This window comes from Hyla sarda, chromosome 3 (genome assembly GCF_029499605.1).
Source record: "Hyla sarda isolate aHylSar1 chromosome 3, aHylSar1.hap1, whole genome shotgun sequence".
Taxonomy (NCBI): domain Eukaryota; kingdom Metazoa; phylum Chordata; class Amphibia; order Anura; family Hylidae; genus Hyla; species Hyla sarda.
In genome coordinates this window covers 291,749,153-291,777,130 of record NC_079191.1, presented here as the reverse complement: position 1 = coordinate 291,777,130, position 27,978 = coordinate 291,749,153, and the positions used below count along the sequence as shown (strand labels likewise).

General features: G+C 45.0%; 1 protein-coding gene across 1 annotated transcript in view; it reads left to right on the top strand.

Moving 5' to 3' along the window:
• Positions 1-27,978, top strand: part of CAPN9 (calpain 9) — a gene marked incomplete at its 5' end in the record, with an annotated part of 376,282 nt that overhangs the window by 171,832 nt on the left and 176,472 nt on the right. The window contains 2 exons of the mRNA XM_056566855.1: positions 5,541-5,626; positions 5,949-6,026. Coding sequence (XP_056422830.1) covers positions 5,541-5,626; positions 5,949-6,026 — 164 coding nt within the window. The remainder of the gene's footprint in view (positions 1-5,540; positions 5,627-5,948; positions 6,027-27,978) is intronic.

The following is a 27,978-nucleotide window of genomic DNA, read 5'->3' as shown; positions in this document are numbered from 1 at the left end:
CCACCACTCTCTGGGTACGATCCATGAGCCAGTGTTCAATCCAGTTACAAACTAAAATTTCCAAACCCAAAGACCTTAACTTACCTGTCAGACGTCTATGAGGGACAGTATCAAACGCTTTAGCAAAATCCAGAAACACTATGGGGGGCATTTACTAATCTTTTACTATGTAGTCTGGTTTTTACCCTGTTTTTTTCTACTTCATTTTTGACTATGTGCGACAAATTTACTAAATTGCTGCACGGCATTAATAAATTTGGCACACATAGGCAAAAGTGGGAAATTTACTTCATGTAGTAGAAAAAATAGTCTGTTCCTTTTTCCTTCTGTCTGAATAGGTTTGGCTGCTGGTTTCCTTCTGGATCTTTTGTTTTTGAGTTTTTTTTAGCTTTTTCACCACATCTAAATAATTCAATAACTACAGTGGTCCCTCAAGTTACAATATTAATTGGTTCCAGGAAAACCATTGTAAGTTGAAACCATTGTATGTTGAGACCATAACTCTATGGAAACAGGGTAATTGGTTCTAAAGGCACCAAAATGTCATCCAAAAATAGGAAAAAGTGACAAAGAAAAATAAGTAGATAACTGATATAGATAAAGCAAATCCTTACATATAAAAGTAAGAAAGATCTGCTGGGAGCTGTAACTCACTGTCTATGTCAGTGTTTCCCAAGCAGGGAGCCTCCAGCTGTTGCAAAACTATAACTCCCAGCATGCCTGGACAGCCAAAGGCTGTCCGGGCATGCTGGGAGTTGTAGTTTTGCAAAAAATGGGGCCACCCTGCTTGGCAAACACTGGTCTATGTAGAGGACAGGAGCTTCTTCAGGGGTCCTGTACAGTACAGGCAATGTCCAAAACAAGTAATGGAGTTGCCCTCACCTGGTGTCCAAAAGAGCAGCTAACCCTGATACAGGTAAAGTGTACAGAACATGTAATACCAGTCAGTGCATACACTTCAGTAATACAGGGGTTTTACCAGTGAATGCCCATTTTGATTGGTTGGTTCTTCCAGCCATTGACACGTTTTACAGATCTGGACTGTCTGTAGCATTGTATGTTGAGTCTGGTTTCAACTTACGATGGTCCAGAAAAGACCATTGTATGTTGAAACTATTGTATGTTGAGGCCATTGTAAGTTGAGGGATCACTGTAAATTGTAGTCATGGCTCAGAAGTGGTAAACGGCGTTTAGTGTGTGTGTGTGTGTGTGTGTGTTTATTACATTTTTTTAACACAGTTTTTTTCTCCCTAAATGTACTTACACTTTTTTTTTTTTTTTGGTTACTTCTTCTACAGATCTGTGTATCCTGTGGACTCCTTCGGATTCGGTGGACTACTTCGATGACCAGCGTTTTTCTTTGCTTGATGTTAATAAAATGGTTAACGAGGGCTTGTGGGGGAGTGTTTTTTGTAATAAATTTTTTTAAAACCTGTTGTGTTTTATTTTTATTTTACTTTACTAGACAGGCTTAGTAGTGGAAGCTGTCTTATAGACTGAGTCCATTACTAAGCCGGGCTTAGCGTTAGCCACAAAAACAGCTAGCGCTAACCCCCAATTATTACCCCGGTACCCAACACCACAGGGGTGCCGGGAAGAGCCGGTACCAACAGGCCCGGAGCGTCAAAAATGGCGCTCCTGGGCCTAGGCGGTAACAGGCTGGCGTTATTTAGGTTGGGGAGGGCCAGTAACAATGGTCCTCGCCCACCCTGGTAACGTCAGGCTCTTACTGTTTGGTTGGTATTTGGTTGAGAATAAAAATAGGGGGACCCTATGCGTTTTTTTAATATATTTAATTATTTATTTAAAAAAAAAAAACGCATAGGGTCCCCCCTATTTTCATTCTCAGCCAAATACCAACCAAACAGTAACAGCCTGACGTTCCCAGGGTGGGCGAGGACCATTGTTACTGGCCCTCCCCAGCCTAAATAACGCCAGCCTGTTACCGCCTAGGCCCAGGAGCGCCATTTTTGACGCTCCAGGCCTGTTGGTACCGGCTCTTCCCGGCACCCCTGTGGCGTTGGGTACCGGGGTAATAATAGGGGGTTAGCGCTAGCTGTTTTTGTGGCTAGCGCTAAGCCCAGGTTAGTAATGGACTCTGTCTATAAGACAGCTTCCACTACTAAGCCTGTCTAGTAAAGTAAGAAAAAAACACAACAGGTTTTAAAAAATTTTTATTACAAAAAACACTCCCCCACAAGCCCTCGTTAACCATTTTATTAAAATCAAACAAAGAAAAACGCTGGTCATCGAAGTAGTCCACCGAATCCGAAGGAGTCCACAGGATAAACGGATCTGAAATGAGAAGAAAACAAAAAAAATGGGTTAGTACATTTATTATCACCTGCTCACACATCTCCCGCCCCGCACGACTACAACTGCCAGCATGCCCTTACAGTAAGGACATGCTGGGAGTTGTAGTTGTGTGGTGCAGGAGATGTGTGAGCAGGTGATAATAAATGTGACAAGCTTGTCCCCTGCCCCCAGCTGCAGGACTACAACTCCCAGCATGCCCTTACAGTAAGGTGGGGCGGAGGCCGGGCACAGTGTTTCCCAACCTGGGACTTGTAGTTTTGCAACATCTGGAGGCACCCTGGTTGGGAAACACTGTTTTAGGCCAGTGTTTCCCAACCAGGGTGCCTCCAGATGTTGCAAAACTACAAGCCCCAGCATGCCTGGACAGTCAAAGGCTGTCTAGGCATGCTGGGAGTTGTAGTTTTGCAACATCTGGAGGCAACCTGGCTGGGAAACACTGGCCTAAAACAGTGTTTCCCAACCAGGGTGCCTCCAGATGTTGCAAAACTACAAGTCCCAGCATGCCTGGACAGTCAAAGGCTGTCTAGGCATGCTGGGAGTTGTAGTTTTGCAACATCTGGAGGCAACCTGGCTGGGAAACACTGGCCTAAAACAGTGTTTCCCAACCAGGGTGCCTCCAGATGTTGCAAAACTACAAGTCCCAGCATGCCTGGACAGTCAAAGGCTGTCTAGGCATGCTGGGAGTTGTAGTTTTGCAACATCTGGAGGCAACGTGGCTGGGAAACACTGGCCTAAAACAGTGTTTCCCAACCAGGGTGCCTCCAGATGTTGCAAAACTACAAGCCCCAGCATGCCTGGACAGTCAAAGGCTGTCTAGGCATGCTGGGAGTTGTAGTTTTGCAACATCTGGAGGCAACCTGGCTGGGAAACACTGGAATAAAACAGTGTTTCCCAACCAAGGTGCCTCCAGATGTTGCAAAACTACAAGTCCCAGCATGCCTGGACAGTCAAAGGCTGTCTAGGCATGCTGGGAGTTGTAGTTTTGCAACATCTGGAGGCAACCTGGCTGGGAAACACTGGCCTAAAACAGTGTTTCCCAACCAGGGTGCCTCCAGATGTTGCAAAACTACAAGTCCCAGCATGCCTGGACAGTCAAAGGCTGTCTAGGCATGCTGGGAGTTGTAGTTTTGCAACATCTGGAGGCAACCTGGCTGGGAAACACTGGCCTAAAACAGTGTTTCCCAACCAGGGTGCCTCCAGATGTTGCAAAACTACAAGTCCCAGCATGCCTGGACAGTCAAAGGCTGTCTAGGCATGCTGGGAGTTGTAGTTTTGCAACATCTGGAGGCAACCTGGCTGGGAAACACTGGCCTAAAACAGTGTTTCCCAACCAGGGTGCCTCCAGATGTTGCAAAACTACAAGTCCCAGCATGCCTGGACAGTCAAAGGCTGTCTAGGCATGCTGGGAGTTGTAGTTTTGCAACATCTGGAGGCAACCTGGCTGGGAAACACTGGCCTAAAACAGTGTTTCCCAACCAGGGTGCCTCCAGATGTTGCAAAACTACAAGCCCCAGCATGCCTGGACAGTCAAAGGCTGTCCAGGCATGCTGGGAGTTGTAGTCTTGCAACAACTGGAGGCACCCTGGTTGGGAAGCCTGCGCAACTTACCGGCTTCCGTAGGATCCAGCACTGCACGACACTGCCGCGCGATGATCTCCGACAGCGATCGTCGCTGGAGCCTCGGAAGGGTAAGTGAACTTCTTCGCCGGTCCCCTTCAGCTGTTTAGTTTTGCAACAGCTGGAGGACTACAGTTTACAGACCACACACCAGTGGTCTGCAAACTGTGGCCCTCCAGCTGTTGCAAAACTACAACACCCAGCATGCCCTGACAGCCAAAGCCTATGGCTCTCAGGGCAGGAGCCCGGGCTGACATTACAGTGCAGCCGCCCGGGCTCCTCATACGGTCTCCCCGCTACCCCCCTTGTCTCCCGTCCGGGCTCCTCACACGGCCTCCCCGCTACCCCCCCCCCTCCCCTTGTCTCCCGCCCGCGCCGCTCAGCTCCCGCTGCTACAAGACTACAACTCCCAGCGTGTCCTCACTGTAAGGCCATGCTGGGACTTGTAGTCTTGCAACAGCAGACAGATGGGAGTTGTGTGGCGCTGGCAGGTGAGAGGGGGGGGGGGGGGAATATAAATCACTGTAGTTCCCCGGTAGCGCAGTGAGGGTAGCGGGGAGAAAGTATGTCGGAGCCCGGGCGGCAGCAGCTTTTCCTGCTCCATGTTGGAGCTGGAGTAAATTTAGTCAATTTTTACGGCCGTTGCGACAGTTTATTGCGCAACTGCGACTGTCTCAGTTAATTTCTGACCACTGCAAGTCAAAACTGAAAACTTGCGTAAATTAAGCGGGAAAAAAAAATTTGACTTTCTAGCTCTTGCTAGGGAAAGTCGCACAATTTATAGGGTAGGCGCAATTGCGACAATTTTGCGCCAAAAATAGTCAGAAAAAAATGACTAAACCCCTTAGTAAATGCCCCCCTATATCCACAGCCATTCCTCTGTCAAGGCTTCTACTCACCTCTTCATAAAAGCAAATTAGAAATGCAAAAGTGAAATGCAAATCAATTCATAACTTATTTGAAATGCGATTTTCTGGATTTTTTTGTTGTATTCTTTCTCTCACTGTGCAAATAAACCTACCATGAAGTTATAGATTGCGCACTAATAAAGAAATGGCCAAACAAACAACATCAGCAAGATTTTCAGATTTACCTCTCATACAAACAGCTGGCAGACATTAAGAATTTTCTCATGAAAAGTGTATTTTTATCACCAACAGAGACTGGTACCTTTTCTTATAACAGTAAAAAACCTAACACCTGTAGCCTCATCTGCTCAACTAAGACAGTCATAGGCTGGGTTCACACTCCAATTTAACCATAAGGGAACCGTATACGGCTGGGGGGAGCAAAAACTTATCGCTCCCGTCTCCCAGCCAGACCCGGCCCGTATCTAATTTATTTCAATGAGCCGACCGGAGTCAAACAGTGACTCCGGTCGGTTCATTTTTGCCCCATATCAGATTTTCAGAAAACGGGATACGGGGCATTTAGCTCCCCCCAGCCGTATCCGGCTCCCGTGTAGTTAAATAGTAGTGTGAACCCAGTCTTACACAGACAGATGTAGCAGAGTTCATAGCACAGTTACTAGATGAGTTTACCCACCAGGTCTGACTTTTACCTTTGTCTATTTATTGATTGATGATATAATTTTATTACCCATATAGGTGAAATACAGAGGACAAACTGTACAGCTCATCAGGGTAAGGAACCCCTGGGGGCAGATTGAATGGAATGGACCATGGAGTGACAAGTAAGTGCATAAAACAAACCCCCTCTTTACCATATACTCTACCCTCTTATTTGGTTAAGTATATGCCTGTATATAAGGGTAAAATGGACTGCAGTACTGTTAGGCAACATTGTACAAAAATATTGTGCTTTTCCATTATTAGGAGCTATTAAAGACTACAGTAAATTCTTTAGATATCCACAGTTCAGTTTACAAGGGAAGTGCCTTCAGCAGTGATAGAGGGGCAACGCAACACTAACAATATAATAACTCCTCCTATCCCTTTTTATCTTTCAGTATGCATAGGATATTGTGAAGTTCACCTTTTATCACTTTCTTCCAGCTCTTCTGAATGGAATTCCGTTGACCCAGCAGAAAGAAAACGGCTTTGTCAAACATCTCTGGATGATGGTGAATTCTGGTACATAAATTTAAAATTCAATAATAATATTTTTCCTGGATATAAACTTGCTACTTTTTAGTTAATTGAAGGCAATATCCTTTCAATTCCTGGAGTTTGTTTATAATGTTTTGCATTGACTAACTCTAGTATCTGTAGCTGGGCTGTCTTGGGGAGGAATATTAGGGTCCTGAATAGCTATGCGGGCACCGTATCTATTAATTGCTGCTGCAGCACTGACTCCAGAGTTGCTCAAATTTTTTCTGGAAGTAATTTTTCATCTTTCTTGATCAGCATAGCAGGGTTATAGGTTAAACGTGATGTTCTTTTGACTCTTTTTTTTTCAACTTTATGAACTATGTACCTATGTAATGTGTTCATTAACATAGCTTTATCTCCATTCACATCTAAAGCTTAATCTAAAATATCATATCCAAAATACATGTTTCAAACAACTGTTGTCCATTTTAAATAGTCAACTCTTTCATTACTGTCCTACTGTGAACTGTATATCTGGGATTATTAAGTAATGGGTAGGATTATACAGTCAGGGTGTTGTGTATTAGGCATGCACACAACTCAATGTAAAACAACTATTTATAATTCTTTCCATCACGTGATATTCACTTCCATTATTAAAATAAAGTTCAGGCCATCTGATTCCCTAAATTGTCAGAAGACTATACCCTCCTATCTCTGGTATGGGAGCGTGTATCAAGACATTTAGATTTTTTGGGGTTGTCAAATTTACTCTTTAAAGCATACATTTTTCGAAAGTTTGTATAAAAAAAAAAAAAAACTGCATGATTTTTTTTACATTAACCTGTAAGGGCAAGGTGATTTTAATGCTCACTGCTGTTTTCAAGCACCCTCTGTGGGACACAGCTATTTCTAATTTCAGGGGGCATGACCAGATGTGGGCTGTTTGCGAGGTATAGACACTCAGTAACTTTCTTTTCCACACTTGTCTGGCCAATAACAAGTGCTCCTCTCTGCTAGGCCATCACATAGGGCAGGCGGAAGTGCACTAAACAAGCTTGCACTCTGCTGGGCTGATGACTTGCAGGGTACACTTCTATAAATGGAAGGTGGAGGGAGAAGGGCTGATGCACTGCCTTTGCAAAATGTTATAAAAGCAGAAATGAAAGAAACAGCAGTAACACAGTAAGGAAGGAGTTACACTGAACAATGAACTTCTGCTGCTGATAAGCTAAAGAGAAGGATTATAATGTAGCACTGTGGTCATACTGTAGATTATACTGTGATTACAGCCTAGATATTTGTTATGTGGACAATGGAAATTACTTTTAACATTTGAACTGTATACATTATGATTGTACTGAGGGTTTCTACTGCTGCGTGGCAAGCTTTGTATCCTTTAACCCCTTAAGGACAATGGACGTACTCCTACGCCCCCGTTTCTGAGTCCTTAAGGACCGAGGACGTAGGAGTACGTCCTGTCCATTCCCGGCCCCCCGCCGCTAGCCGGAGGGGAGCCGGTGCCCGATGCCTGCTGAAATCGTTCAGCAGGCATCGCGGCATATCGCCCAGGGGGGTCATTATGCCCCCCCATGTCGGCGATGGCCGCAGATCGCTGGACAATTCAGTCCAGCGATCTGCGGCGATTCCGGGTCAATCTCGGTGACCCGGAATTACTGGCTGATCGGGACCTTCCGCTGTCCGTACATGCTGGGGGTTGTAGCTTTTGCAACAGCTGAAGGCACACTGGTTGCACAACACTGCCAAACTCGGTGTTTCACAACCAGTGTGCCTCCAGCTGTTGCAGAACTACAACTCCCAGCATGCACTGATAGACCGTACATGCTGGGAGTTGTAGTTTTGCAACAGCTGGATGTTCCCCCCCCCCCTCCCAATGTGAATGTACAGGGTACACTCACATGGGCGGAGGATTACAGTAAGTATCCGTCTGCAAGTTTGAGCTGCAGCAAATTTTCTGCTGCAGCTCAAACTGCCAGCGAGAAACTACTGTGCCCATGCGACTGTACCCTAAAAACACTACACTAACACAAAATAAAATAAAAAGTAAAAAACACTACATATACACATACCCCTACACAGCCCCCCTCCCCAATAAAAATGAAAAACGTCTGGTACGCCACCGTTTCCAAAACGGAGCCTCCAGCTGTTGCAAAACTACAACTCCCAGCATGCACTGATAGACCCTACATGCTGGGAGTTGTAGTTTTGCAACAGCTGGATGTTCCCCCCCCCCCCCTCCCAATGTGAATGTACAGGGTACACTCACATGGGCGGAGGATTACAGTAAGTATCCGGCTGCAAGTTTGAGCTGCGGCAAATTTTCTGCCGCTGCTCAAACTGCCAGCGAGAAACTACTGTGAACCCCCCGCCCGTGCGACTGTACCCTAAAAACACTACACTATCATAAAATAAAAAGTAAAAAACACTACATATACACATACCCCTACACAGCCCCCCTCCCCTATAAAAATGAAAAACGTCTGGTACGCCACTGTTTCCAAAACTGAGCCTCCAGCTGTTGCAAAACTACTCCTCCCAGTATTACCAGACAGCCACTGACTGTCCAGGCATGCTGGGACTTTTACAACAGCTGGAGGCACCCTGTTTGGGAATCACTGGCGTAAAATACCCCTATGTCCACCCCTATGCAAGTCCCTAATTTAGGCCTCAAATGCGCATGGCGCTCTCACTTTGGAGCCCTGTCGTATTTCAAGGCAACAGTTTAGGGCCAAATATGGGGTATCGCCGTACTCGGGAGAAATTGTGTTACAAATTATGGGGGGTATTTTCTGCTATTACCCTTTTTAAAAAAATTTTTTTGGGAAACCAACATTTTAGGTAAAAAAATTTTTTTTTTCTTTTTTACATATGCAAAAGTCGTGAATCACATGTGGGGTATTAAGGTTCACATTACCCCTTGTTACGTTCCCCGAGGGGTCTAGTTTCCAAAATAGTATGCCATGTGTTTTTTTTTTTTTTGCTGTCCTGGCACCATAGGGGCTTCCTAAATGCGGCATGCCCCCAGAGCAAAATTTGCTTTCAAAAAGCCAAATGTGACTCCTTCTCTTCTGAGACCTGTAGTGCGCCAGCAGAGCACTTTTCACCCCCATATGGGGTGTTTTCTGAATCGGGAGAAATTGGGCTTCAAATTTTGGGGGGTATTTTCTGCTATTATCCTTTTTAAAAATGTAACATTTTTGGGAAACCAAGCATTTTAGGGAAAACATTTATTTTTTTTTTTTTACATATGCAAAAGTCGTGAATCACCTGTGGGGTATTAAGGTTCACTTTACCCCTTGTTACGTTCCCCGAGGGGTCTAGTTTCCAAAATGGTATGCCATGTGTTTTTTTTTTTTGCTGTCCTGGCACCATAGGGGCTTCCTAAAGGTGATATGCCCCCCAAAAACCATTTGTCGCTCCTTCCCTTCTGAGCCCTCTACTGCGCCCGCCGAACAATTAACAATATGAGGTATGTGCTTACTCGAGAGAAATTGGGTTTCAAATACAAGTAAAAATTTTCTCCTTTTTACCCCTTGCAAAAATTCAAAAATTGGGTCTACAAGAACATGCGAGTGTAAAAAATGAAGATTGTGAATTTTCTCCTTCACTTTTCTGCTATTCCTGTGAAACACCTAAAGGGTTAATACACTTATTGAATGTCATTTTGAATACTTTGGGGGGTGTAGTTTTTATAATGGGGTCATTTATGGGGTATTTCTAATATGAAGACCCTTCAAATCCACTTCAAACCTGAACTGGTCCATGAAAAATAGCGAGTTTGAAAATTTTGTGAAAAATTTCCAAATTGCTGCTGAACTTTGAAGCCCTCTGGTGTCTTCCAAAAGTAAAAACTCATAAATTTTATGATGCAAACATAAAGTAGACATATTGTATATGTGAACCCAAAAATGTTTTATTTTGAATATCCATTTTCCTTACAAGCAGAGAGCTTCAAAGTTATAAAAATGCTAAATTTTCATTTTTTTCATCAAATTTGGGGATTTTTCACCAAGAAAGGATGCAAGTTACCATAAAATTTTACCACTAAGTTAAAGTAGAATATGTCACGATAAAACAATCTCGGAATCAGAATGATAACTAAAAGCATTCCAGAATTATTAATGTTACAGTGACAGTGGTCAGAATTGCAAAAAACGCTCTGGTCCTTAAGGTATAAAATGGACTGGTCCTTAAGGGGTTAAGGATGCAAAAAATTTTCAGTTTTGCATTTTTTCTCCTCAATTTCAAATAGCGCTTTTGATTTTCCACTTAGACCCATAATAGGGCTTGTTTTTAAAAAAAATGTCTTCTTCTTACTGCTCATTATTTGCATAGTGATCTGCTGTTTTTATCTGTACCCTTTTTTGTTTTAATGGGCCTTTTCAATCACTTTTTACAATTTTTTTTCTGTACATCCTGTGCATACTTTCCATGGCACCCTATGACCATAGTGTAGGCCCTACACCAATACACTGCTTGCAAGCATGCCCCTCTGTACCCAGCCTTTTGAATATAGTGACTGAGCAGCAAGGCATAAAGCATATCCACTTCACTGCTCAGCGTACAGTAGCAGGGTCTCCTGACTTTGACAAGAGTCTCTACTCCTGAATGTATTTTCCATGGCACCTACATCATAAAAGGTATGTATTTTGGTGAGCAGGATTTCTTTTGCATATTTTGAGCCTGAATGTGATGCAATTCTTCACAGAGGCCCTGTTTCAACCTAAACTTTTGTATTACTGTCGCTGACTGCTATCCAAACCCATATGGTGCTTTGGATGTGGACATATAAAATGCAATCTAAAAGGACACACACATCCCAATGAATTTTTACACAGATTAAAAAACCTATGTAATAGGTAAAAGCTGCAGGAGAACTGCATAAAGAGGTTGCTGCCATAGAGGACTTTTTAAAACACAGCCTGAGAAACAGCGACAATCATTTACCCAGGTCATACTACAGCAGCAGCAAGAAATGTAGGCAATGTTTAGCGGCTTACCAGTTGTCAGATGTAGTGGTGCCATTCCTGACTAGAGAGTCCCAAAAGCCATATTACAACCTGAGTTAACAAGATGCTTTGGACTACACAATGCTTAAGAGTGAGATCCTTGCCATAGTAGACATGCAGGTACGGTGCACCAAAGAACTTTTTCAGAGGGATTGCCACCTAGGTCAAGGATACATTACCTTATCTTTCTGATGAAAAAATATCTAAGACCTGAGGAAACTACCCCAAGCCAAATTGTGGAGAGGTCCTGGATAAATTCAAATCCCTGCCTTCTAGGATACAGTGCTGGCTTGGGCTTGTGGGGCCTACAGGTTCTGACTAGCTAGTGAACCCCTTGGAGAATTACAGCACAACTGAGGAGCTACTTTACCAGTCTCCAGGACATGCCAGCATCAACAAGTCATCTAAATTAACTGGTAAGACTTTTCCAAAATGGGATGAGAATTATCTGAAGGGGAGGTGGCTCAGAGGGGGCCAGGTAGTTGGGCCCAGACTCAATAGGACATTTGAGCAACAACCTTTGTCTCAAGTCAGAGACCAGGGCTGCATACAATTCTGGTGATGCCATGAACTTATGGGCATATAGGTGCAAATTGTCCTATGACAACTGAGCCAGTGGAGAGCAAGACGTGTATTCCTGTTTTCACAACCAGTTCATGCTGCAGAGACTATGACAGTAATTGAACCTCAATTGTGTATGGTGTCAGTTGGGTTATGCTGTGCTTGCTTTGGACAGCATAGAGTGGGCATACTGTTTGGGTCATTTGCCTTCATGGAGAAACTAGAGTGTACTGTACTGCTGTGGTCACAATGGGGGAGATTTATCAACACCTGTCCAGAGGAAAAGTTGCCCAGTTGCCCATAGCAACCAATCAGCTTTCTTCTTTCATTTTTAACAAGGCCTCTGCGAAATGAAAGAAGCAATTTGATTGGTTGCCTTGGGCAACTGGGCAACTTTTCCTTTACACAGGTTTTGATCTCCCCCAATGAGAATTCCTTGTGCTGTAGCATTTCATCATGTCATGATGAAAAGAGACTTTCTCTTGTTTTGCTACTTAGGCAGGGGGAGAAATGTAACCTGTAATGAAAATTTTATGTTGTTAATGTGTTTCATGAGGTAACAACATGAACCATTTAACCCAGACTCTGAGGTATCCATCAGTAGGGGAGGCTGCAAATGAAAATTACAATTTACCACGAACTGTACTGGCTGGTGACACAAAAGTCCAGAAAGAAATTCCAGATATGTCTGGACCAGGCTGCCATCATGGCAGTACTAGTGGAGCTGCCGCCAGGAACCTGAGCCAAATTAAATATATGGCCTGCTGCCATGTCCTTTTTACAGCTTTTAAAAATATAGGGCATTGAAATTCTTCATAGCAGTCCTGCCTGAGTTGTCACGTGATAATTTTTGAACAGCTAATCTCAGGGATCCTATAGTGTTAAAAGCCAGAGGGAATGTGGAGGTAATAAATACTGTCATAATTTACAGGTGCTGATAAGGTGTGCCCCACATGACTGTTATCCAAGATCTACTGTGCAGAGAAGACAATATACCTGGGGAAATTGTTTAGCTTGTTGTTCCCCAACCATATTGCCAAGTGGACTTAGATCTTGTCGGGCAATCTGGCATACAAACATTTACTAGGTGGACATCTAGGGTGTGGTGCTACATGGAAAGGAGTCATAGAATATTATTGCCTATTGTAGACCACATTTTACAGCAGACCATCGCACATCAGTGAGGTTGCAGCACCTGAAGTGTGAGGAATCATTCATTACAAGGCAGCATACTGTAAATAAACTTTTCTTCTTAAATATCTCAATATATATTTATTTGTGTATACATGAGCTGAGCAGGTGTAGATGGTACAACACACAGTACAGAGTAGAGGAGAAGGGATGCAGTGTAACCCTTGGGAGTCCTGTTGCCTTGCTGGGACTTATGGTGCTTTACCACATACTTGAAATTTATAGACGTGAGATATGAGGCCACTATACGGGGAACTCTTGCAGAATGGGGGGTGCTGACTTTATTCAAAGAATTTCTCAGGCTTCTCCTCACACATATTCCACCTCCTTTCCACACTGTACTCATCAAAAGAACTAAGCTCACCTGGGGCAACTCCTCCCCCTACACTATAAACAGTGACCCCCCCCCGACGATGGCCATCGCATGTTGAAGGCAGCATCAACATACAATGCTTTTGTATGTCGGGGCCATCGCATAAACTGCTATCCGGCAGCGCAAACTGCTTCAGCTGCTGCCGGGTAGCCGTTTATGGTGCCCCGTGTGCTCTGGTGATGGTCTCTTACCTGTCCCCGGTGCTCCGGACCGTCCTCTTCGGGATCCCCTGCATCGCCGTCGCTCTCCATCGTCGCCATCACATCGCCGCGCACGCTGCCCCGTCATCCAATAGGAGCGGCACGCGTAGCGACGTGATGACAGTGATAAGGAACAACGATCCCGGGCAGCGGAGACGCTCTGGAGCGGCGGGGACACCACAGGGACGCGTTGACAGCGATGGACGGCGACATCCATGGCAGCGGTGACAGTCCGGAGCAGTGGGGACAGGTGAGGATACCTCCTTATATTTACCATTGCACGGATCCCTCAACATACGATGGTTCATTTGGAACGAATTACCATCGTATGTTGAGAGAACACTGTATATTGTAACCAATGTGTATATTGTAACTGTTCTCTATCTTGATACTTAATGTAGAGTGCTGATCTGTTACATAAATGTTTACACTGCCCTGCCCATTTTACACTATGCTACTTCCTATCCACTCTCACAGGTGTGTTCATACGGACATAATAAATGGTACAACACTTATCCCACCCGCTCTGAACCTTGAGTGTTTGATTTGCACAATGTATTTTTTTTGTTTTGTTTTTTAAAGAATTCATCATTTTCAAACCAAAATTATACATAACTTAATAAAACACACTCCAGGAGGGAGAAGACAAAGATCAGTCATCAAAAACAAGGATTAGTGTGATGGGCATAGACAGCATTTATAATAGAAGATACACAACAGGTGCAGACAAATCACCCATTGCCAACAAGGAGAACAGCATATCCAACCCCCCTGAAGTAAAATTGGCCCAAGACAGACGGACAACCAAACATCCAACTACAGTCACACAACACACCCCCCCCTCACTCTCTCTCCCCCCCCCCCCCCCCAATCACTACCAAAATCATATAGCTAAGTGAAATCAAGACTGTTGGGACCTTTTGACCAGGAGGATCAGCAGAAGCACGAAGAAGAAGCCACGGGACCCACATTTTGTCAGATTTCTTCGGCCACTTACAACTGACATATAGGGCATGATACAGAGGCACATACTTATTAACCAGACTGATCCAACGGGACAGAGGAGCGGAAGAGGCATCATTTTAGGTCATCATCAGGCACAAAAATGAAGGAAACTAATTAACAAGTGTCTGAGAACCAGATTTAACACCAGCTATAAGCCCTAGAAGACACACCTGAGGAGTGTGAAGAAAGGAGAACTCCAAATTATCTGCTAAAAACTGCATAAACTTCCTCCAGAAAGGAATGATAAAAGGGCAACTCCATACCGCATGCAGGAACGTCCCCACCTCCTGTGAGCATCGAAAACAAACATTTGAAGGAGAAAGGCCAATGCGCTTCATCTTCTCTGGGGTGTAATGAAGGCGCAACCCAAATCTGGATTGTATCAGCTATCCCGTGCGTTAACCATGGTAGGGTAATATGACCGCTTCACCGCCATCACACCTCCGTCTTCCGATAAATCAGGGATATCCTCCGCCCACATTCCATAGGCTACCCCAAAGGGACTAGGCCCCAGAGTCTGCAAGATGTCATAAGTTTGGGTTAGAGGCTTAGAAAGGTCCATAGCTCCCAGGAGAATGTCCACCTCAGAGAAGGCAGGGGTAACCACCAAGGAGCCAAACTGCACCCTAACAGCATGTCAAAGCTGGAGATACTAGAAAAAGGTACTCCCAGGTATGTCATAATGATCCTTCATATCCGAGAAGTACAGGAACACCTGGTCCTCCCCAAACTAATGGGCAGGAAACCCATTCCCCAAAAGCCAGCTCCCTGTAACCTGTGTAGGTGAGAAAGATGGATATTCCCCTACATGGGGTGCTCTAGGTGAGACAAGTGGTTGTGGAAACCTTCCCGACACCACGGACCAGACCTTTGCCACGTCTGAATAGGGTGAAGATAAGAGGAAGTCAAAGATTACCGACAGTATATAATGTGTTAGTAATGCCTTCATACAACCCCATCAGAGCACTAGCCAAGGCAGAGATCCAGGTCGATCCACAACTCTGCATACACTAGTTGGGAAGCAAGAAAATAGTTATACATATCAGGAGCAGCCAACCCACCATGTCTTTTAGGCACCTGGAGGAGAGCCCGGCCGAGTCTAGGTAGAAGGTAACATAGTAATATAGTTAATACGGTTGAAAAAAAAGACCAGAGTCCTTCAAGTTCAACCTATATCCCTAATGAGTCCCTACTGAGTTGATCCAGAGGAAGGAAAAAAAAAATCATACTAGAGGTAAAAATTCCTTCCCGACTTCAAATATGGCAGTCAGAATAAATCCCTGGATCAACGTTCTGTCCCTATAAATCTAGTATACATAACCAGTAATGTTATTACACTCCAAAAATGCATCCAGACCCCGTTTGAATTCTTTTACAGAGTTCCCCATGACCACCTCCTCTGGAGTTCCAAAGTCTCACTTCTCTTACAGTAAAGAACCCCCATCTGTGCAGGTGTAGACATTTTCTTTCCTCAAGACGTAGAGGATGCTCCCTTGTTATAGATACAGTCCTGGGTATGAAAAGATCATGGGAAAGATCTCTGTACTGCCCCCTGATATATTTATACATGGTTATTAGGTCGCCCCTAAGCCTTCTTTTTTCTAAACTAAATAACCACAATTCTGATAATCTTTCTGGGTACTGTAGTCCTCCCATTCTCCGTATTACCCAGGTTGCCCTTCTTTGAACCCTCTCCAGCTCCACTATATCTTTCTTGTACACTGGTGCCCAGTACTGTACACAGTATTCTATGTGTGGTCTGACTAGTGATTTGTACAGCGGTAGAATTATTTCCTTGTCGTGGGATCCCAGAGCACTAGATAACTGCTGCAAGAACTGTTTTGGGGGAATAATTGGAGCCAGATAGAACAAGTACAAAAACCTGGGGAGATAAATCATTTTAACCCCTTAACGACGAAGGACGTATATGTACGTCCTCCGCCGACTCCCGCGATATACCGCGGGGTCATGCGGTGTCCCCGCGGCATATCGGGTCGGTCCCGGAGGCTATCAACGGCCGGGACCCGCGGCTAATACAGGACATCACCGATCGCGGTGATGCCCTGTATTAACCCTTCAGACGCGGTGATCAAAGCTGACCGCTGCGTCTGGAGTGAAAGTGAAGGTAACTCGGCTGTTCGGGACCGCTGCAGTGAAATCGCGGCATCCCGAACAGCTTACAGGACACCGGGAGGGCCCTTACCTGCCTTCTCGGTGTCCGATCGACGAATAACTGCTCCGTGCCTGAGATCCAGGTAGGAGCAGTCAAGCGCCGATAACACTGATCACAGGTGTGTTAATACACGCCAGTGATCAGCATTAGAGATCAGTGTGTGCAGTGTTATAGGTCCCTATGGGACCTATAACACTGCAAAAAAAAAGTTTAAAAAAAGTGTTAATAAAGGTCATTTAACCCCTTCCCTAATAAAAGTTTGAATCACCCCCCTTTTCCCATAAAAAAAATAAAACTGTGAAAATAAACATATGTGGTATCGCCGCGTGCGTAAATATCCGAACTATAAAAAAAGACACAGTTAATTAAACCGCACGGTCAATGGCGTACACGTAAAAAAATTCCAAAAAAAGTCCCAAAAAGCGTGTATTTGGTCACTTTTTATACCATTAAAAAATTTATAATAAGTGATCAAAAAGTCCGATCAAAACAAAAATGGTACCAATAAAAAGATGACGGTGCAAAAAAATGAGTCCTCATACCGCCCTGTACGTGGAAAAATAAAAAAGTTATAGGGGTCAGAAGAGGAAATTTTTAACCCCTTGGGGATGCTGCCCATTATGACCCTATGGACGGGAGCATTTTTTGCAAATCTGACCACTGTCACTTTCAGCATTAATAACTCTGGGATGCTTTTACTTATAAATTTGATTCTGAGATTATTTTTTTTCGCGACATATTCTACTTTATGTTAGTGGTAAATTTTCGTCAATCCTGCATCATTTCTTGGTGAAAAATTCCAAAATTTGATGAAAAATTTGAAAATGTTGCATTTTTCTAACTTTGAAGCTCTCTGCTGGTAAGGAAAATAGACATTCTAAATAAATTATATATTCATTCACAAATACAATATGTCTACTTTGTTTCCATCATAAAGTTGACATGTTTTTACTTTTGGAAGACATCAGAGGGCTTCAAAGTTCAGCAGCAGTTTTCAAATTTTTGGCAAAATTTTCAAAATCGGAATTTTTCAGGGACTAGTTCAGGTTTGAAGTGGATTTGAAGGGTCTTCAAAATGATATTCAGTAAGTGTGTTAACCCTTTATGTGTTTCACAGGAATAGCAGCAAAGTGAAGGAGAAAATTCCAAATCTTCATTTTTTACACTCGCATGTTCTTGTAGACCCAGTTTTTTATTTTTTACAAGGGGTAAAAGGAAGAAAAATCCTCTCAAAATTGGTAACCCAATTTCTCTCGAGTAAGAAAGTACCTCATGTGTATGTCAAGTGTTCGGCGGGCGCAGTAGAGGGCTCAGAAGGGAAGGAGCAACAATGGGATTTTGGAGAGTGAGTTTTTTGGAAATGGTTTTTGGGGGGCATGTCCCATTTAGGAAGCCCCTATGGTGCCAGGACAGCAAACCCCCCCCCCCCACATCGCACACTATTATGGAAACTACACCCCTCAAGGAACGTAACAAGGGGTACGGTGAGCCTTAACACCCCACAGGTGTTTGACAACTTTTTGTTAAAGTCGGACGTGTAAATGAAGAAAAAAACATTTTCACTAAAATGATGGTTTTTCCCAAAATGTTACTTTTTTACAAGGGGTAATTGGAGAAAATGCCCCCGAAAATTTGTAACCCCATTTCTTCTGAGTATGGAAATACCCCATGTTTTACGTCAGGTGCACTGCGAGCGAACTACAATGCTCAGAAGAGAAGGAGCGCCATTGAGCTTTTAGAGAGATAATTTGTTTGAAATGGAAGTCGGGGGCCATGTGCATTTACAAAGCCCCCTGTGGTGCCATAACAGTGGACCCCCACATGTGACCCCATTTTGGAAACTACACCCCTCACAGAATTTAATAAGGGGTGCAGTGAGTTTTTACACCCCACTGGCATTTGACAGATCTTTGGAACAGTGGGCTGTGCAAATGAAGAATTACATTTTTCATTTTCACGGACCACTGTTCCAAAAATCTGTCAGACACCTGTGGGGCATAAATGCTCACTGTACCCCTTGTTACATTCCGTAAGGGGTGTAGTTTCCAAAATGGGGTCACATGTGGGTATTTATTTTTTTGGGTTTATGTCAGAACCGCTGTATAATCGGCCACCCCTGTGCAAATCACCAATTTAGGCCTCAAATGTACATGGTGCACTTTCACTCCTGAGCCTCGTTGTGCGTCCGCAGAGCATTTTACGTCCACATATGGGGTATTTCCGTAGTCAGGAGAAATTACGTTACAAATTTTGGGGGTCTTTTTTTCCTTTTACCTCTTGTGAAAATAAAAAGTAAAGTGCAACACCAGCATGTTAGTGTAAAAAAAAATTTTTTACACTAACAGGCTGGTGTAGACCCCAACTTTTCCTTTTCATAAGGGGTAAAAGGAGAAAAAGCCCCCCAAAATTTGTAACGCAATTTCTCCCGAGTACGGAGATACCTCATATGTGGCCCTTAAAGGAGTACTACGGCGCGCACTTTTATCCCGTCCGGGCTGCATCGATGTCCCGCCTCGGCCGGTGATAGTCTGAAGCTCCGTGTGACGTGTCGGGCTAACAGGAAGTAAGAAGAATACAGCCTGGGGACCGAACACCTGTAGCGGAGCTCCGGGGGCTCGTTGGCAGGTAAGAGACAGTGTGTTTTCTTTTTATTTTGCAGCCCGAACGGGATAAAAGGAAAAAAGTGCGCGCCGGAGTACTCCTTTAACTGTTTCCTTGAAATACGACAGGGCTCTGAAGTGAGAAAGCGCCATGCACATTTGAGGACTACATTAGGGATTGCATAGGGGTGGACATAGGGGTATTCTACACCAGTGATTCCCAAACAGGGTGCTCCAGCTGTTGCTAAACTCCCAGCATGCCTGGACAGTCAGTGATAACCCCCTCGGCCCCCGATCTGCTGTTGGTGGTCGCGTCTAGACCACCAATAGCAGGGATAGGAGGGGTGGCACCCCTGTCACCTCACTCCTATCGCTTCAAGGGGGATCGTGGGCAGGGCCGCACTGGGTGTGATAACAAGCCCTGGAAAAAATTACATACCAGCCCCATAGTGTTGCGTCATTATACCAGCACGTCGTCATTTTCTTGTTCATAAAAGGTAAAATAATGCATTTTAAAGCATATTAGTTCCCCCCACATTAGGTGCAGTATCGTTCCCCCCACATTAGGTGCAGTATAGTTCCCCCCCAAACAAGCGGGGCTCTGTACACTGAGGACAAGCGGGGCTCTGTACACTGAGGACAAGCGGGGCTCTGTACACTGAGGACAAGCGGGGCTCTGTACACTGAGGACAAGCGGGGCTCTGTACACTGAGGACAAGCGGGGCTCTGTACACTGAGGACAAGCGGGGCTCTGTACACTGAGGACAAGCGGGGCTCTGTACACTGAGGACAAGTGGGGCTCTGTACACGGAGGACAGCCCACCCCCCAATCCTCAAGTAGAAAAACAAAACCGTACCCCCCCACCCCCCGGCAGCATCTCCCACCTGCCAGCTAGCTGTTGGAAGACTAAACTCCCAGCATGCTCTTACAGTGAGGACATGCTAGGAGTTGTAGTTCTACCAGCTAGCCAGTGGGAGGTAGATGCGGGCAGATGGCCGGGGAGCAGAGCTTCACAAAAAGTTGTTCAAAAAGTGGCAGTTTTGGACTTTTTGTGCACCTTTTTTTTTTAAATGCTACAGCACGTCTTGTAAGCCAGGTCTGACCTGGCTTAAATTTTCGACTTTTTTTTAAGGGGGTTTGGACTGGGACCAAAGATACACTGACATTTAAGAATAAGCAGTCCATTTTTTTTTTTGTTTTTTTTGGTGGGGTCTGAATGCTGGGACCTCCATCAATCACCTTGCTTCAAGTTGCTCTCCAGCTGTTGCAAAGCTACAACTCCCATCATGTCTGGAGCCTCAGGCATTATGGTATGCAGTTTTGTAACAGCTGAAGGCCACAGATTGGAGTACAGTGTCCCCATCATCACTGCAAAACTTACAAATTAAAGCAGTGATGGGACAGTCAGGAGAATACACAATGATATCACTGACCTGAGTGACGTCTTCTCTGTTGTCGTTCCTTTTCCTCTGGTCCAGACGCCAGGTCTTCTTCCAGCTCCATCTTCTCTGCAGAGTCTGAGGCCCAAACTTCATTGTCTCCTCACTATGTCAGCAGATCCTCATCCTCTGTATGATGACAATAATCATTATAATACTGCCAGATACTGTGCCCTATAAAATAAAATGCCGCCCCTCCCCCCACCCATCAATAATACATATACAACACCCCCCTCTCCTCAGTCTTACCTTAATCACACGCAGATCCATCCCGTGCTCGGCAGCAGTTCCGGGCTCCCAGCTTTACAGCGTGAAGACGCAGGGGGGAATGACGCCGCACGTGACTCCCCTGCGCTCCCAGGGCTGGACAGGGTGGCAGACAGAGCGGGCGGACACAGACCGGAGCGGGCAGCAAATTTTCAGCCCCCTCCGGACTGCGGACCTGGCCGCTCCTAAATGGGCGCTTGGTCCGCCTAGTTATAGAGCCGGGCCTGCAGGCGGCCTATGCGGCCGCCTGTGCAGCCCGCTGGTTCTATTTTTATGTAGGGGCCTGGAGCCCCTACGTTAATCCAGGCCCAGCGGCCCACCATGATAGATCCCGGTAGGCCAGTCTGGGCCTGATCGTGGGTGTCTTAGACAACCGCGATCCCCCTTATATTCCGGGTCACCATAGACCCGTAATGACCCGGAATCGGCGCAAATCGCAAGTGTGAATTCACTTGCGATTTGCGCCGATTGCCGACATGGGGGGGGGGGGGGGTCTAATGACCCCACTGGGCATTTGCAGGGGGTGCCTGCTGATAGGTATCAGCAGTCACCCCGGTCCGGTCCCCGCCCGGCACGCGGCGGGGACCGAAATTCCCACGGGCGTATGGATATGCCCTTCGTCCTTAAGTACCAGGTCGCAAGGGCGTATGCATACGCCCTTCGTCCCCAACAGGTTAAACGTATACATTTTCCTGCATGTAGTTATGATTTTTTCCAGAAGTACGACAAAATCAAACCTACATAAGTAGGGTATCATTTTAATCGTATGGACCTACAGAATAAAGATAATGTGTCATTTTTACCAAAAAATGTACTGCGTAGAAATGGATGCCCCCCAAAATTACAAAATGGTGTTTTGTTTTTTTTCAATTTTGTCTCACAATGATTTTTTTTTCCATTTTGCCGTAGATTTTTGGATAAAATGACTGATGTCATTACAAAGTAGAATTGGTGACACAAAAAATAAGCCATCATGTGGATTTTTAGGTGCAAAATTGAAAGAGTTATGATTTTTTTAACCGCTTAAGGACTTAGCCCTTTTTCATCTTAAGGACTTGGCCATTTTTTGCAATTCTGACCACTGCCATTTTAAACATTAATAACTCTGGGATTCTTTTAGTTATCATTCTGATTCTGAGAGTTTTTTCGTGACATATTCAACCTTAACATAGTGGTAAATTTTAGTGGTAACTTGCATCCTTTCTTGGTGAAAAATCCCCAAATTTGATGAAAAAAATTAAAATTTTGCATTTTTTTAACTTTGAAGCTCTCTGCTTTTAAAGAAAATGGATATTCAAAATATTTTTTTTTGATTCACATATACAATATGTCTACTATGTTTGCTTCATAACATTTATGAGTTTTTACTTTTGGAAGACACCAGAGGGCTTCAAAGTTCAGCAGCAATTTTTTAATTTTTCACAAAATTTTCAAACTCGCTATTTTTCAGTGACCAGTTCAGTTTTGAAGTGGATTTGAAGGATCTCCATATTAGAAATACCCCACAAATGACCCCATTATAAAAACTGCACCCCCAAAGTATTCAAAATGACATTCAGTCAGCGTTTTAACCCTTTAGGTGTTTCACAGGAAGAGCAGCAAAGTGAAGGAGAAAATTCATAATCTTCATTTTTTACACTCGCATGTTCTTGTAGACCCAATTGTTGAATTTTTGCAAGGGGTAAAAAGGAGAAAATTTTTACTTGTATTTGAAACCCAATTTTTCTCGAGTAAGGACATACCTCATATGTCTATGTAAAGTGTTCGGCGGGCGCAGTAGAGGGCTCAGAAGGGAAGGAGCGACAAATGGTTTTTGGGGGGCATTTGACAGGACGTACTCAAACGTCCTTAAGGACTCAGAAAAGGGGCCGTTGGAGTACGTCCTGCGTTCTTAAGGGGTTAAAGGTAAGGAGGAGAAAAAATGCAAAAACGGAAAACCCCCGGGTCCTTAAGGGGTTAAAGAGAGTGGTAGAGAACCCCCTTCGTTGTCCTACTGAGTAATGACAGAGAAGGGTATAATTTTAACCGTATGGACCTACAGAATAATAAGGTGTCATTTTTACCGAAATATGCACTGCGTAGAAACTGAAGTCCCCAAAAGTTACAAAATTTAGTTTTTTCTTCCATTTTGTAGCACAATGATTTTTTTTCCGTTTTGCCGTGAATGTTTGGGTAAAATGACTAATGTCCCTGCAAAGGAGAATTGGTGACGCAAAAAATAAGCCATAATATGGATTTTTAGGTGGAAAAATGAGTGTTATGATTTTTAAAAGATAAGGAGGAAAAAATAAAAGTGCAAAAACTGAAAAACCCTGCGTCCTTAAGGGGTTAAAGATATTTACCCTGCCCACAAGAGGGAGAGAAGTCCAAGAGCTTAGCCTTTCCCTAGTGCTAACCAGAAGTGGCTCAAGATTAAAGGGAAGAAACTCCAACAAGGAGGCCGTGACCTCCACCCCTAAATATCTAAATTGGTGCACCACCTGTAGCCCAGCTGGGAGAGAAATGGGGACAGTCGCCACTCCATTAAGAGGCATCAAGGCGGATTTGGCCCAGTTGACCCACAGGCCCGAAAGAGAACTAAACCGGTCAAGGAGGTCAATTAAAGAGTTAAGAGAACCCTCCACTTCCATTAAGTAAACCAGGGTATCATCCGCATAAAGAGAGAACTTCTCCACAATAGACCCTCTATGAATACCATGTATGTTAGGGGCTGCACGGATCGCCGCTGCCAAGAACTCAACTGCAAGCACGAAAAGGAGAGGAGACAGCTAACGTCCCTGTCACGTCCCCCTACCCAAGGGAAAGGGGTCCGAAATGTCTAGGTTCAGGCTGATACACACCCAAGGACTTTCATAATCACAATCATAACCTCTGGCCGAAGTCCAAGGCATCCAAAACTCCCCACAGATAATACTGTTGCACCAAATCAAATGCTGTATAGACATCTAGGCTCACCAAAAACCCAGAGGAGAGACCCTCCCCAGCTGCCACAATATTCAACTGAAGTCACTTGACATTAATATCAGTGGCTCTGCCCGGCACAAACCCAGTCTGGTCAGGATGAATGATAGAGGTAATAACACTATTAAGGCGGGTAGTTTAAAATTTTCATTAACATTAAAGGGGTATTCCAGGAAAACCCTTTTTTTTTTTTATATATATATCAACTGGCTCCAGAAAGTTAAACAGATTTGTAAATTACTTCTATTAAAAAATCTTAATCCTTTCAGTATTTATGAGCTTCTGAAGTTAAGGTTGTTATTTTCTGTCTAAATCCACTCTGATGACACCTGTCTCGGGAAACGCCCAGTTTAGAAGCAAATCCACATAGCAAACCTCTTCTAAACTGGGTGTTTCCTGAGAGAGGTGTCATCAGAGAGGATTTAGACAGAAAAGAACAACCTTAACTTCAGAAGCTCATAAGTACTGAAAGGATTACGATTTTTTAATAGAAGTAATTTACAAATCTGTTTAACTTTCTGGAGCCAGTTGATATATATAAAAAAGTTTTTTCCTGGAATACCCCTTTAAGTAAAAAAAAATGGGTCTATAGGAATTGGGGAGCTTCGGGTCCTTACCGGCTTGAGAAGAACAACAATCAGTGCTTCTCTCATAGTCCGGAAAAGAGCCCACATAGTGGCAGCCATAAATACCTTCAACAAAAGGGGGACTAGCCTCTCCTCATTCATCCTGTACCAGTCTCCCTACATCTAATCCAGGAGTCTTCCTGGGGAAGATAGCCTGATTCGCCTGTGCCACCTCCTCAGCTGTAAAGGGAGCATCTAGAGCAGCAGCTTGCACTGGACTAAGGCTAGGAAGGGACAGACCACCCAGGAAAGTCAAGAGCTCATCTTGGCAAGGGGGAGACCGAGAGGAGTATGAGGAACAATAAAAGTTCAGAAATACGTTAAGAGATGGAGGATTCATCACCAAAGACCCATTCTCATCAAGTATACAGGGAATTGATGCCACAGGACGGCTCGGCCTTGCCATGTAAGCTATAAGCTTCCGGTTTTTGTCCCCAAACTCAAAGAGGCCTCACTATGTTGTATCTTTGTTAATTATTCAGAAGGACAGAGTGCAACTAGAGAGCCTTGGCACAAGCCTGCTCATTATCCACAGAGGGATCCCTGACAAAAGCCGCCTCCAACGCCTGCACCGCGAACGGCAAAGCCTTCTCCTTAACCAAATGAATCGCTCGCTGACCAGCAACACCCACCATACAAGTCCCCCTCACCGTTGCCTTTTGGGCATCCCACTGGACCAAAGCATCAGGCTGAGCCACGTTATGTAATCATTATGGAACACCCCCAGAGCGTCAGACACTGCATCCGATAGCAACAGCCAGGGTGCATGCGCCAGAGCCGAGAAGTGGGACATAGACTCAAATTTAGCATTAGAACCATGGCAGAATGATACTGGTGTATGTGATGTCTCTTATCGCCTGGAAGAAGATCAACCAACATTAAGGCCAGGTCAATCCAGGGAAAAGATTTGTGAGCCACAGAATAGGAGGAGAAAACGGACTCAGTCAGGTATTTCCACCTCCAGATGTCAGGGTCAGGAGGGAAAGCACAGGGTCATGATAATGGATAAGATGCTGTCTTTCCCTCCTATCAAGAAGAGAAACCTGAAACAGGGGTGGAACATAAACCGATACCAGTTTAAAACACAGAGACTTAACCATACAGTGCAGAATCACAAACCGCCCAAAATGATCAGACAGCTTGAGAGATCACAATAGTAAGGGATTTGAAGATTAAAATCGAGGCCCCCCTGCAAAATTAGAGTAAGAGGCATGATATCCATGCGCTATCCATGCCTGCTTAAGGGCTAATACCCTCTGCCCAGAGAAATGGGTCTCTTGTAAACAGATTAAGTGTGAGGAGTGGCGTTTAATGAAGTCAAATCAGAGGGCCTCTTTGAACGTGGAATTCAGGCCATTGACGTTCCCGCTCACTACTTTAATAGACCCCATAGTGTACAACGATAGTAACACCCTGCAGGGGAGACCAGAGAGCACTCACAAATAAAGGAGGAGAGAGCACCGGAGACAGTCATACCACAAACATCCAACACACGCATACTGGGCACGAACTAAAAACAAAACAAATGCAACAGTAAAACATTCCCAATAGCTCCCTAACACTAAAGGAACAGTTTAGACCTGGACCCTAAACATTAACCACTCCGGGGGAATAGAAAGATGCTAAACTTAAGATCAGTCCAACCGCCACCTCTCAGCCCATGGAGGAACGGAAACTAGGGCCGGGCCCACTAACTAGCCACCCACCTCGGAAGGCCCCTAGCAGGATCACGGACCTAAGGGCCACAATCCAGACAAGCCTACCTCCGGTGAGGCAGTGGCAGCCAGAGTCCATGGAAATCAGTCTCAGGGCGCAGCAGAAGGGGCAGCCTCAATCCACTGCAAGGCCTCAGCAGGAGAGGTGAAAAAATGTTGTAGAAGCACCATCCACCACTCTTAGGTCCTTTGGAGCAGAGCATGGCCCAAACCTCCTTAAACTGGATCTGCTGCTTTTAACCAAAAAGTCGGGATAAAAGGACACCCTGTTGTCCCCCAAAAGGACGTCACATTGCAGCCATACAACCCTCAGGATAGCGTCTCTATCTTGGAAATGAAGAATCATGACAAGGATGAGCCTGGGCGGCTCACCAGGAATAGGAGCCCTTTCTACCTTGAAGTAGGGAGAGAAGATATCCACAGGCAGGGTCTCTTTAAGCGAGGATTCCAGAAACACCACTGCATCAGCATCTTCTGCTTTTTCCGGAAGGCCCACCAGATGTTGTTGTGCCATAGACTATTTTCAAGATCATCAGCTCTTTTAGCAATGACCTTGTCCTGGCTCTGCAGGGTAACAATCTGCTGAGGAATAGGCTGCAAATCGTCCTCCACTGTGGAGACTCTACGCTCAACCTCTGTCGTGCGCTCACGGATCTTTTGCGTCTAATGACGAAAGATGACAAAATCCTGCCGCAGCTCATCAAATTTGGTGATCATCATGGTCTGACAGGTGGTAATAGCCACCAACACCGCCTCTAGCTTCTGGTCAATAGTAGGGGAAGAATTCTGTGACCATTCAGGAGAATGCAGTGCACCGGACTCAATAAGAATCAAATAAAGACAAAGAAAGTTCAGGAGAATCTTGCCCAGGCCATTCAGGGGGTCTAGAGAATTTAGAGTGCTTTAGCAGCGCTGGCTGCTACTTTAGAGGAAAGTGGTGTCTGGCCACAGGCCTCCGAGCGCCCATCATCTAAGGAGTTGTCATCATCAGTAGACTGCCAAGTAGCTTACACCACCATCTTAGACTTTTTAGACTTGTTGCGAGGACCTCCCATATCTACAGACCAAGACAACCAATGCAGAGTAGGCAGAGAGATCAGGCAAGAGACTGTATGAGGAGGAGGGTATGGCAGAACCCAGCACTTTACAGCAAAGCATCCTTGTATATGGCACAACAGACAGGCACACTGAATGAAGGCACCACAAGTCCCAGCAGACCCACTCGGATACCTCAGCTCCGAAGCCCTACAAAGAGACACAGCACTGCCAGATCCAAGTACTCACAGTTCAGGAGATATGTCTGAGAAGGATACTCCTGCAGCAGCCAGCAGACTGAGCTTCTGACCCCCACCAGCAGCACCACAGCAGAGATGCACAACTCCAAACCCTCTGGCACAGTAGTCACCATGGCAGCCACGGAAGGATGAAGGTCACACCCACAAAGGCCTGCAATGGTAGAGATTCTGATCCAATCCCTTTTAGCATCAGCCTCCAAGAAGACCACAGCAGGCCCCACCGATCAGCCAGGCAGCCTGGAGTGCCAGCAACAGCCCCTCTGCTTTACTACCGCAGCCCAACAGCAAGGAGTCCCAGCTGCCGAGAGCAGGAGCTGCCACAGACCTTGCGCCTGCATGGAAAAGGACACTAGGAGGACCGGAGCATCACTGGAGACTTCAGGGGACTTGGACCACCTGAGGCAGGAAAGCGGGAGCCCGGCAGGGTAAGTTACACAGGATTAATTCCTCCAGGCAGCCGGAGCTCAGCGTCACATGTCCGGCTAGCTCGGCATGCAGGCCAGACCCCTGTTTTTTGTTTTTTTTGTTTACTTACAATGTTTTAGTTAACATGTTTA